This window comes from Saccostrea cucullata, unplaced genomic scaffold (assembly GCF_032062105.1).
Source record: "Saccostrea cucullata isolate Sc308-1 unplaced genomic scaffold, CSIRO_AGI_Scuc_v1 ctg104, whole genome shotgun sequence".
Lineage (NCBI taxonomy): Eukaryota > Metazoa > Mollusca > Bivalvia > Ostreida > Ostreidae > Saccostrea > Saccostrea cuccullata.
The window spans coordinates 354,986-367,749 of record NW_026931089.1 but is presented as its reverse complement, the minus strand read 5'-3'; the positions used below and the strand labels follow the sequence as shown (position 1 = coordinate 367,749).

The following is a 12,764-nucleotide window of genomic DNA, read 5'->3' as shown; positions in this document are numbered from 1 at the left end:
ACAGACAAGTGACTGTGTGCTGAGGCATAAATATATCAAAACACAAAATAAAACTCATTTTTCCCATTTAAAAACCAGAAAATATTGCATTCTAGGCCATCCTTTAAAAATTTTTTTTTGTCTTCTCCCGACCAACTGGTTAAAAATGGTTTGACATAAAACTTTTTTTAACCTGCTAGAATTTTTTTAAAATTATTTTTTTTTTCACAGAATTTTCTTATCTTATCAACAAGTATGTCATTTTTTTTTTTGAAAAAAAAATTTAAAAATTTTCCTACCTTCCAACATTTTTTTTTTACCTTAGTCGGGATATGGCAAACAAACAATTTTTTTAATTAAAGATGGCTTTAGGTACCTTTTTCAAATGTGTATTTAAATGGGAAAAATAATTTTTTTAGACTTCAATTCTAACTATGGGCTGCATTCAATACAATCTGGGTAGGTTTAGGTGAAAACATACATTAATATAAACTGTGGCATGCAAAAGACAAAGGTGAATCTGAAATTACGAAATATGTAACAACAAAAAAAATTAAGAATTAAAAGAGAAATACATGTTAGAAATCAACTTATATAACTGCACAAAAATCTTTTCTAATTGTGCTCTATCTAATTAATTAGTGAAGGTGATTAGAATCCAGTAGGGGTTTGTGCTCTATAGGATTCAACATTCAAAAATATCTAACAGAAACTTATTTTCAAAATCTTAATTTTAGTGGTATAATGCATAATATAGGTTTCTAGCTGATTATATAGTTTTATGAAATTTACATTCTTTTCTAGTGTTTTTTTTTTTAATTTGTTTTTTATTTTTTACCTTTAATTGGCATCAAAATGAACTTCCAAAATGTTCATGAATTAATGCTTTCAAATATCACCTTCTAGCCTTATTAAAACTACCGGGGGTAATCTTTTGGCATATATATTATACATGTATTAACACTTTTCTGAATTTGCTAATTTTGAAGTTAATTTAGAATAGTTCTTTAAGAAAACTGCATTTAAGCCAAAAAGGAAAAAGACCCCAAAATACATAATTTTTTCCCCTTTCAGTCATAATGGGTTTGAACCAAATTCAATGTACCTGAGAGTTAAGGGTATACATGTATTAAACATTTATTAAGGAAGGTCAATGCATAAAATCAGGTAGACAAAAAATGGCCGTTTTGTCATCCATGTGACTTGATCATGCATGTGTAGTGTTGATATTAAGTAGCTACAACAGAACTAGATATTAATAAATTCTAAATTACTCAATATAAAGTAGAGTAAAAAAAAAAATTTTGTAATATGTAAGTTTCATATTATATAAAATTAACACCGAGTCCAAATTCCTATCTCCTGTCCAGAACTTGCATAAACAATTAGCTGAATTAAGTTATACAAACCCCTGGGGTTCTGAATTTTCCAGGTTTTCTCAATTCTGACAGGATTGATTTTTGTACAGCATTTCAGGATATCTCCATTGTTCAGAACAACAAATAATTTCTCTGAAAAAGATAACATTGAAATTCTAACAAGATTAACTTTTGCTTTAGAGCTTCATGTATCTCCATTGTTCAGAACGGTAAATAATTTCTAAAAGCTAGCTGTATAATCATTCTAAGAAATGGAAGGATGGAGCATGAAAATGATAAATGCTTTGGTCACAATAAAAGACATTTTTTTTTTCTAAATACATGAACTTGCCGCTGCAGTTACACTAGGATTGAAGTAAAAATTTGTAGTTATTAAACAGCATGAAAGTCATAATAAGATTACTAAAATGTATAACTGTATCATTAATTTATAAAAAGGAAATAAAAAATCTTATTTCTTGAACATTCCATCTAGTGAGAAGAAAAGGTCTCATCAACTTGAACATCCAATTTCTTGGAAGTAAATGTGCAAAGAAACAAAAATTTCAAAGATAGTTTACCTTCATTGATTGCATAAGCTGCGTCTACGATGCCCTTGGCTGGGTCCAGCAGTAGGGTGGTCAGGACCTCCCCATTGGGAGGGGTGATGAGGCGGACACTACTGTCCCTGCTCACCACCAGGGACCGAATCGGGTGGTGGGGGTGACTTGTCTGTTTGATGGCTACCACTCTTTGTCTGTGTAAAATTTTACTCCATTTCATTTCATTAATGAAAGAATTTCATGTAAGATAAAAATAAAATCTTGACAAAGACCTCTTGTGACATATAATTTTTCCAGGTCTGTGAACACTTTGAAGTGAGTTCATAGGTTTAAACCAGTTTTTCTTTATGTGTTTGAGCTCTCAATATCTTGTTTCCTTGGATATCTAGATCTTTCTGACCACCCATTTATATTTCAGATAATGAGGTTTTACTTAATTATTACTGTATAGCTATGGTATATTACCCAATTGAAGTATGAATGCTGAACAAGTGCTGAATTCTCCATAAGTCCACTGTTTTCCAAGAGTAAGTAAAGAATACAAAGTAATTTAGCTCTGTCGACATTCCAATGGCTGGTGCATCTAACTTAGCTCTGTAATAAGAAATAATGACTTTCATTTCCCATAAGCATTATGTTACGCTATTCAGATATATCTTGTTGACTACTTCTTTGTTTAAAGTCTATGCAAATTTTCATATTTTTTTTTTCACTTCACTATCAGTGCATGTACTTTCTAATCTACCCCATCTTCAGCACTCATATGTTACAAATCATTGGGGGGGGGGGGGGGGGGGGGGGGGGGGAGTCAAACAAATGTAATGAAAAAGGATAATTTTATACCCAACTTAAGGATATAGAGATCTTAAATTCTGAAACTCAAGGAATTTATTTTGAATTCAATTTGTTATTGTGAGCCTTATTATAAACAAAAAAAGGTCAATTGTTTATCAAAAACATCCCCTGGGTTGCATTGAAATTAAATGCATGCACTGAAAAACATTGTCAACAGAATTGTCCATGAAGTAGGTTGTCTATAGCCATATTATCCAAGAACTATTTTGTCTACATATCGAATAAGAATAAGATGCCAGACAAGTGTACTTTTCTCAAGAGAAAAGTTACCACACTGTCCACAGAGAAAGTAGATTGGTTGACCGTTCAATCATGGCAGTAGTAAACAGGTAAAAAAGTAATTATGAGAAGAAACGATTGGTTTACAGCAGAATTATGACTGTAGAAACTAGAAAGATGATCTAAGTATAAATATTATATAAATCAATTGGTTTACCTTAAATTTTGACAGAAATAGACTGCTTTACAGCACATTTGGACATTTAAAAGAGGCAGAAGGTTGGTTTACAGTGTCACTAAGACAGAAGATGTTGGTATACCATAGGTTTTTTTTAAGGAAACACTGTCTAGTTTGTTGGGTATGCCAAGGCATCAATGATAGTTGGAAACATGGGATAATTTGCATAATGGGCAAAGCCTGTTATGAATAAATTATCCCACATTTCCAACTGTCATTGATGTGCCTGACATACCCACCAGACTAGACAGTGATTCCTTATAAATACATGTAAATGTGAAATAAAAATTGTAAATAAAGATTTTAAAAATGTTCTCTAATAGATTTAAATTACAAAAGGCCTCCCATGTCAATTTCAATAGTCCCCGCCCACTGACATCAGACAAAGACAGATGCACAAGATCTACATGCATATTAGGGCCTCCTTAGCTCCTGACCTTTTGCTTTGTGAAATTTACATTCCGGTTGAATTATCAAGAAATCAACAAACAGAGGAAACAAGTACATGTAGAAGTGGAAATATTATGTGATAACCTACCTGTCCACCTCATCACAGGAATCCAGGTTCCAGACTCTGACAGTACAATCATGACTGGCTGATATAATGGCAGGGCCATCCGGATACACACACAATACAGAAATAGCCCTGGTGTGCCCCACAAACACCATCTTTAGGTACCACTCATTGTCCCACACTTTGACTGTATATAATAAAGGTGAATGAAATTAAGGGTTCAAAGTTCAAAGACACATATCATAATGTTTTGACCATGGTAATAAGAAGTTTCAGAAATTTAAGTCCCATCTTAATTTTGTTTGAATGAAATTGGGAGCTTAATTACTTTTAGTGTACATATTACATTTTAGCTAGATTATGGAGAAAATAATAGTAGGCTGGAATATAATGCAAGAATGGCACATGCATTGTTTGAATATTATTACATAAAATTAAAATTATATAATTTAGTTTGATGTTAAGGTGTCACTACTTACTGGATCCATCTTTAGCTCCAGTGATTAAATACTTCAGTGGATTAAAAAATGTCATCCCTGTTATCATTCGCTCATGGAGATCTTTTTTCATCGTGAGTTGATTTCCCGCAAATACATTGTAAACCTGAATAATAAAATTTTTAATTTGATTTAAAACATATTTTTTCTGAAATGTAGACACTACTATTTTTTGGGCTAAATGTTTCATTTGCATTTTGTCTACAAGTCAGTTAGGTATACAAAAAGAGTATTAATAGTGAAATTGCCTAATCTAGATATTGTGTATTCCAAAATCTTGAATAATAAGATAAATTAAACTTTCAAGTCCCTTTTACACCCATTCTCAATATAAGGGCACAAATGCCTCTCTGATTTTTAAACCAGAAGTCTCTGTCGAGACTGTAGCTCTACTGGTTTATACTTAAAACAAAGGAAGAGAAAAGTAGCAGTTGTGACTTGAGACTTCAAAACAGCAATCAATAGAAACCTGATCCTTGCCACCCATCAAAATAAAAACAGTTGCACAGAATTATGTATCTTAGTGTAGTCTACTTGTGTGCCAAGTTATATTGAAATCGGACCAAAACTGTAGGAGAAGTAGCATTTTGAAAGAATTTCACAGAAATTTCTATTTTTAGTAACCATGGCAACACCGTTCATCAAAAACCAATGCACAGAATTATGTATCTTAGTGTAGTCTACTTGTTTGCCAAGTTATATTGAAATCGGACCAAAACTGTAGGAGGAGTAGCATTGTGAAAGAAATTCATAGAAATTTCTATTTTTAGTAACCATGGCAACACCGTTCATCAAAATCAAAAACTGATGCACTGGATTATGTATCATAGTGTAGTCTACTTGTGTGCCAAGATATACTGAAATCAGAACAAAACTGTTGGAGGAGTAGCATTTTGAAAGAATTTCACAGAAATTTCTATTTTTAGTAACCATGGCAACACCGTTCATCGCAATCAAAAACCGATGCACAGAATTATGTATCTTAGTGTAGTCTACTTGTCAGCCAAGTTATACTGAAATCAGACCAAAACTGTAGGAGGAGTAGCACTTTCAAAGAATTTCACAGAAATTTCTATTTTTAGTAACCATGGCAACACCGTTCATCGAAATCAAAAACCGATGCACAGAATTATGTATCTTAGTGTAGTCTACTTGTCAGCTAAGTTATATTGAAATTGGACCAAAACTGTAGGAGTAGTAGCATTTTGAAAGAAATTCACAGAAATTTCTATTTTTAGTAACCATGGCAACACCGTTCATCGAAATCAAAAACCGATGCACAGAATTATGTATCTTAGTGTAGTCTACTTGTCAGCTAAGTTATATTGAAATTGGACCAAAACTGTAGGAGAAGTAGCATTTTGAAAGAAATTCACAGAAATTTCTATTTTTAGTAACCATGGCAACACCGTTCATCGAAATCAAAAACCGATGCACAGAATTATGTATCTTAGTGTAGTCTACTTGTGTGCCAAGTTATATTGAAATCGGACCAAAACTGTAGGAGGAGTAGCATTTTGAAAAATTGTTTACAGACAGACAGACAGACGGACAGACAGACGGACGGACGACGGACGCATTACTATCGCATAAGCTCTTCTGGTCTCTGACCAGTAGAGCTAAAAAATGAAGTTTAAGATAACAATTTTTCTATCAATTACCTTTGAAAGAAAGTATCTTAAGATTTTGTTACAAGTTTTCTTTTCATCAAATTTTAATACATGGACGTTGAAGTAGGGGATGATTTTATTCAGAAATGTAGCTGGAAATGTACGTTACTCTTTCTGCAATATGTCCAAAAAGGTCGACAGAAAAAAACGTAATCATTAAAATCACAATTGGAATATCTCATCTTAACACCAAAACATCCTACCAACTCTGTCAGCAATATATTCTCTCGGCATACGAACGTGCGTTTGATTTTTCCTTTCAAAAAACAAAGGTTACTTTTTGATCCAGATGTATAAAAACAATTTTATAAAATATATTTTAAATTCTTCTCTCTGTTTTGTTTAGAGGGATCAGTTTGGAATCTTGCCATTTTCTATAGATACTGGAACTTAACATGTACATGTAGTAAAATTCTATTTTGTAGTTACTGTCTTTTTTAACATATATCCATGTCGATTTAGAAAACTACATAAATATAACGTACATTTCATGATTTATTTCTGTTTGATAAAAAGCTTAAAATTCATCTGAAAAATTATCGTTTTGTTTCAGTTTATTCCAAAATAGATTCTCTATGTAATCACATAGTGTTATATGTCACAATGACCACTATATATAAAGACACGATTGCCCCAGAATATGAATAGGTAACGTACATTTCAAACTTGTAATAATATGTACCGGTAAGTAAATATTGGGGGAAAAAAGCAATTATCGACATAAAAATCATTACAATGAAGCGTTTAAACGCAGTAATATAAGAAATCATAATGTAACAAATGAGGTTATTTGTCATCAACTACATGAATGTCACGTCTCTTCGGTAACGTTCATTTCACATATTATTAGGGAGTCCCCTCCACCTCAGATCAACCATTCTTTTGTGCTGTTCCGCTGAAGTTAACCCCTTAACCTAATTACTTCTACCTGTGGGCAAGGGTACAGACAAAAACAAATAGGAGTAAGACATATTTCGCTATGATCCAAAAAACTCGTGTTTGGCCATTGAAACTTAACATAAATGATCAAAATCTATTCCGAATATATCCATCCACAGTCTTGTTAACAATTTCATTTAGTATGCTGCAACATCGTTTGTCTAAACATAAACATACATGCTTTTTAGCAGATCTGGAAAAATATAACCAAAATTAAATGCAATGATTCAAACAAAACTGATTATTGTGTGCCTTTCAGTATTTGAAATGTACGTGACCGTCTTGTGTTTTTGGTTTTTTTTACCAATTATATGCCTATGCATACCTTGTTTTAAATTATCAAAAACAATTAACTAAATGAATATTGACGAAAAGTCGCATATTAAAAGTAAACAAACTGCAAAAAGGTTGCCAAAGATGAATTTAAGACGCTTAGAAATAAATTTTCTAGCACGTGATAACAGTCTACCACATTTACGAGGATTGGGGGTGCATTTAGATGGCTTTATATGGTCAGTTGTCAAATGGATTGTAACGATAACTTTGTTTCGCTCGTGTAAACGCAATTCATTGACCAAATTTTTTTAAAAAAATGTCAGTTAGAAATACGCAAAATGTACGTTACCATACGTAACGTACATTTCAAATATAAAGATAAATTCTCTTCCACAAGCGTACGTTACACACGCAATATTTTGATAGTATTTGAACTTGCATATCATAAGAAATGCATCATACAGGTTTCGAATTCAGAAATATATATCAGGTATCAAAATTATACTACATATAAATGACCTTAATATCAATTTTTTCCACAGCAGAAACGTTTCTTTTCATTAATTTTGGGATTTAGACGACCTCCAACCTTTGAACTTTTCTTTGTGTACACATTCGAGTGTGTGAAAGTATGAGAATACATGAAAATTCGTGCGAGATTCACTTAATTCGAATTTCATGGTAACGTACTTTTAGTCACGTACATTTCGAATGACCATTTTTCATGTAAAAAATAATTTTTAATTGTGTTAACCAAAACGTCTTTGCCAGTTTACAGGGTGCATGGGGTTGCTTACTCAGAGTCGTCTCATATTTTCTACTTAATATATATTCTTCATGGAAGAATATAGTGTAACGTACATTTCTTTCTTATCTCTACGATTGAAAATGTTTTTCATTCCGTAAACATATTTATAAAAGTTGCTCAAATTGTTTAATTTCATGTTACATTATCTAAGTATGAGTAAATAATCCTTTGAAATTTCAAATTTAGCCCATCAATAAATAAAGGAGAAAAAAACTACCCGGTGTATGATCTTGGTGTTTGCTTGTAATGTGGTTGAAATAGAATTAAGCGACACGGACATTGCACAATAAAAATGATTTATTATCACAAAGAAAATGTAATTATTGTTATAAAAAGAAATATATATGATACAAGGGTTAACTTATTAGAAAATTTTTACTTGAGAATCAAAACTGCAAATTACACAGAGGGGATTCAGCACAATATTTGCCTCGGCGACAGTAACGTACATTTCAAATACGCTACTATATTTGAATTTGGAGCTCCTTAAATACCCTTTCAGATTGATAATTATATGAATTATTATTCATTGTTATATGACTATTTATAATGTTGATTTGAAAATTACATCAGTGGTATTTCTTCTAAATGAAAATGAGGTGACATTATTTGAGCCCTTATATTGAGAATGGGTGTTTAGTAATTTCAATTGTTTGGAATATTGTTTAATCCAGAATGTTATCTAATTCCTTTGGACCAGTGGTGGCCAAGTTTTACTGTATTTCTAACCAAATTTTTCTTTTAACCACTTTTACTTGACCACTTACCACAACATCTTTGCCATGAGACAGGTAACAGCGCTGCTGACGGCTGGCAGTTTCTTCCAAAACAAGATGAGAGAAAGCATTGTCGGCTGTGAATACTATTTTGTTCATCTTTCGAGGTATAAGATGTCTTGCACCATACCGGAAAGCCCAACACTACAGAAAAAAATGGTGAAATTATATGCCACAAGTGATAAAATTAAGACTGATCATGTTCTGACTAAATTTATAAAGATTTAGGTGCATATGACAAATTCAGATCATGAAAACATGAAAAGAAAGATAACTCTGGAAATTCTAATACATTAACAGGCACTTGGTATCACAAAGCACAGATACACAGTTCTTTGATTTTCAATCCCCAACACCAAAAGTACAGATGTTTTACATTAAATTCAATCTGCTAGCAAGCTGGACTGTAAACAGGAAGAACCTAAACAACATTTCCTTACAGAAGACTTTAAATGACAGCTTTTAAAATGTTTTATACTAACCACAAAATACCCTGGTCCAAATGTTACAAATTCCATTGTGTTGTGGTTATACTTGGCTAAATTTATTTTGCATGGATTTCTTGCTTGAGAGATGATTTCAAAGTCTTTATTCATCAGCTTGAAAGTAAACAAAAAAAAATTGAATAAATTGAAATACTGGTAGATGATTTTTCTTAGCTACAGCTATATTATGAAGTCAACTATTTCAAAAAGTCTAGAATCAATTCAAGAATAAATTAAAATACCGGTAGATGCTTTTTCTTAGCTACAGCTATATTATGAAGTCAACTATTTCAAAAAGTCTAGAATCAATACAAGAATTTCAAAAACCTAAACAAACACAGTAGAGAATATCAATCACCATGCATAAACATCTTTTTTTAAGCAGAAAGGTATGCGTTTAGGACAAACATTGAATTTATAAAAATAAAATCAATTCATATGAGGAAAATATTAACTATAATGCTCTTACGAAAAGTTCATCATCTCCTTTGGTGAATCCTACAAACTGGTCAGAGTGGGAACAATATATGATTGTGTCCATTGTTTCTTCTGGAATGTACGTAGCCTTTTTGCGGCCATCCTCCAAAAAAATGGTTACATTCCCTCCATCTGTGGTCAGGTATTCCTAAAAAATATGATAAAATTCTGTACAAAAACTCTTCAAAAACTCCATACATAGATTCTATTGTAGAGAATGTTTTACCAAGCCACAAATATTGAATTAACTTTAAATCAAACACTAAACACAAGACATGAAAATATACATAAGAGAATGTTTCAGCTTACTTTTCTATCCTTCATAAAGGCTACTGATTTAATAGAGTGGTCATGGTTAAGTTTGCGCAGGTGGTGAATTCCATGAGACACATTTTTATTCTTCAAGTCAGACTCCTTTACGGCATCTATCGTCTTTCTGATGGACTTCCGTAGTATGTCCCAATGACCGAGGGCTTTCCTCTTCTCCTCAGATTTGCGGCTTTCAATGAGTATTGTCAATTGTTTACTGATAGGTTCCTCTTCCTCGGTGGGATCACTCAAAAGACGACTGATCTCCATTTCTTCCTAGTTTATACTACCTACAAATTCAGTGCTTAATTAGATGCATTGGGTTTTTTTCTCTTCCCAAGGGAAGCAAATCAAGCTTTGCTGTAGTTCAAAGGAGCACAGTTTCATTGATATTTCTTAATTGAAAATGTGCCATTTTTGCATTTTATACTGTTACTGTGTCATAATATAATAATTTAATTTTGTTTGTATTCTAGTCTCTCATTGGTTGATTTCCAAAACGGAACGCAAATTATTTCTTAATAACCTGGTTTGGTATGGAGACACACCCCCTTGACAACCATTTGAATCATCTGTATCCATGCAAACCCCTCATTTCCAGTCCTTGGGATTTATGGAAAATCCCAGATTTAATAAATTTACCTTTAACGTCAAACAGTAGCTCGATCTTACCTCATGTAAACAAACATCATGGCTGCTAGATCTGTGTATCAGTTATTACCTCCCCTTGTTAACCATCACTTTCATTACTAAGGATGTATTATTGAGTGCATGGCAAATTTGAACTCATAAAAAGCAGCATAATTTTACACCCACAGTTGTTTAATTATTTTAAAATTAAATTATAAGGAATGACTCTAATTCTTGGCCAAATTAGTCGAGTATAACCTGGTTTGGGTCATTTTACGCTTTTTTATAATCCACTTCGCAGATTATAAAGTGTAAACTGGCCCAAACCAGGTTATATCGAATATTTGGCCAAGAATTAGAGTCATTCCTTAAATAAGCAACCAATATTACACCTTTTTTTAAATCTAAGAATGGCTCAATCTTGAAGAGTATATTAATCAATCTGGTACAATCAGTGCATTTAACTTAAAATTGTAACTTGAATTACATATATAATTTTATTCAGCTACCCAATGTTGCTTTATTTAGCATCTTTCAGGTTTGAAATGAAAACAATCCATGAAGAAATAACTTATTTTCATGATGAGTCTCTTTTGATGCATTAGCAATTTAAATTCTAAAAGTTATTTATGATCAAACAGTTAATTCTTGACAGAAATAACACAGAAGACCAATTCTCAGGTTAACTTAGCATGATATAATTGATAGGCAATATAAATTCAGCATCTGAGCTAGCTGCAGATCTGTAGCTCTCCGAAAAAAATTATTGATAGACCGGAGAGCTACAGAGCCACCCATTGAAAAAAACTGTATATTTATTGCGCACAAAAAAATGCGCTCGGTTCTCGATTTATTTCTCCATACTTCTTAAACTGTCATCTCAATATATTACTAACCGTGTGTTCCTAACATATTCTTTGACTCTTTCCACAAGAAAACATTCCTCATAATTGTTGTTAATAGTCCTCCTAACCCTGATATTGCAGTCATCGGACATTTCGCTTATTTATACTGCCATTTTGGTTTCAAAGATAATTCGGTCCAATATGCTTCGTTCAGATGTCAACTACGAGAGAACTTGATAGAGAGAGTAATTTTTTGAAATCTTCCATTTTTTGCAATTGAGGTAAGAATTTGGAAATATTAATCGAGAACCAAGCTCACTTTTTTAAGCGCAATAAATATACAGTTTTTTCAATGGGTGGCACTGTAGCTCTCCGGTCTATCAATAATATTTTTCGGAGAGCTACAGATCTGCAGCTATATCTGAGCTCAATGACCTTTCATGATTGTTTGTTTGATAGTCTGTCAGTTCATTTTTTGACCAAATAAGTAAATCTCCAGATAGATTTGTCTGACTGAACAATTTTCTTTTCATATCATAACTGAATACTGTGAATAAGAAAAAAAACACAATAGAATTTACCAACACAGGAATACATGCTATCCAAACTTGCAGTGTTTTGGTATAAATTAAAGGCAAAGTTGAGAAAACTTGAATTCAATTATGCAAATATAGTATATCAAATAACTATAAGCATAATTATGTGAATAAACTAGACCTGTGATCATTATTGATCATGTTGATTATACCCCCGATATAATAAAACCTGTTAAATTATCACACAAAAGCATGATTTGTTCTCTATGAAATAATCAATAATGAGGTGTTTAAGAAAAATATAGGTACCTTGGAGCTATCTTTTTAAAAACATAAGAATAAACTGTTTTTCTAATCCGCGGAAAATATCGTTACTTCCGCCATATTGTTGATAGTCACCATGGAGTGCAGAATTCGCGGGAATTACGCAATTAAGTTGTACGTACAATCAGTCGAACTAAACCCAATGTCTTCAAAATACAAATTATACTTTTACGATTAATTTGGTTATCTTATTGTCTTCCTCGTTTAATATAAGAATCTTTTTTTACGATTTTTTTATTTGGCGAATGACTCATGAAGACTTGAACATAGGGGAAAATATCGAAGTGTAGACTGCAGGGCTTGCCTGTCTGATCCTCGATATGCAGACGTTTCGTACGAATGAGACAGGAACTGCCAGTGAGTTTAATCGTCGTGTACCCTAAATTCGTCCCACTCTCTACATTCGGTACCCATACATTCACGTGTCTGAGAGAGGAACGAACGACAACTCTGCATAGGCGATTGA

The 12,764-nt window shown here is 32.5% G+C and overlaps 1 protein-coding gene across 6 annotated transcripts in view; it reads right to left on the bottom strand.

Annotated features, from left to right (window-relative positions):
* LOC134231367 (WD repeat-containing protein 97-like) overlaps positions 1 to 12,383 on the bottom strand; it is a 62,513-nt gene extending 50,130 nt beyond the window's left edge. For all 6 annotated transcript variants that reach the window (XM_062713327.1, XM_062713326.1, XM_062713330.1 and 3 more), the window contains exons 1-10: positions 12,284 to 12,383; positions 9,964 to 10,253; positions 9,647 to 9,802; positions 9,175 to 9,291; positions 8,684 to 8,836; positions 4,206 to 4,329; positions 3,751 to 3,913; positions 2,366 to 2,494; positions 1,919 to 2,094; positions 1,389 to 1,490 (exon numbers count right to left, since the gene is read on the bottom strand). In XM_062713327.1, coding sequence (XP_062569311.1) covers positions 1,389 to 1,490; positions 1,919 to 2,094; positions 2,366 to 2,494; positions 3,751 to 3,913; positions 4,206 to 4,329; positions 8,684 to 8,836; positions 9,175 to 9,291; positions 9,647 to 9,802; positions 9,964 to 10,233 — 1,390 coding nt within the window. In that variant the 5' untranslated portion in view covers positions 10,234 to 10,253; positions 12,284 to 12,383. The remainder of the gene's footprint in view (positions 1 to 1,388; positions 1,491 to 1,918; positions 2,095 to 2,365; positions 2,495 to 3,750; positions 3,914 to 4,205; positions 4,330 to 8,683; positions 8,837 to 9,174; positions 9,292 to 9,646; positions 9,803 to 9,963; positions 10,254 to 12,283) is intronic.
* Between the last annotated feature and the right edge of the window lie 381 nt (positions 12,384 to 12,764).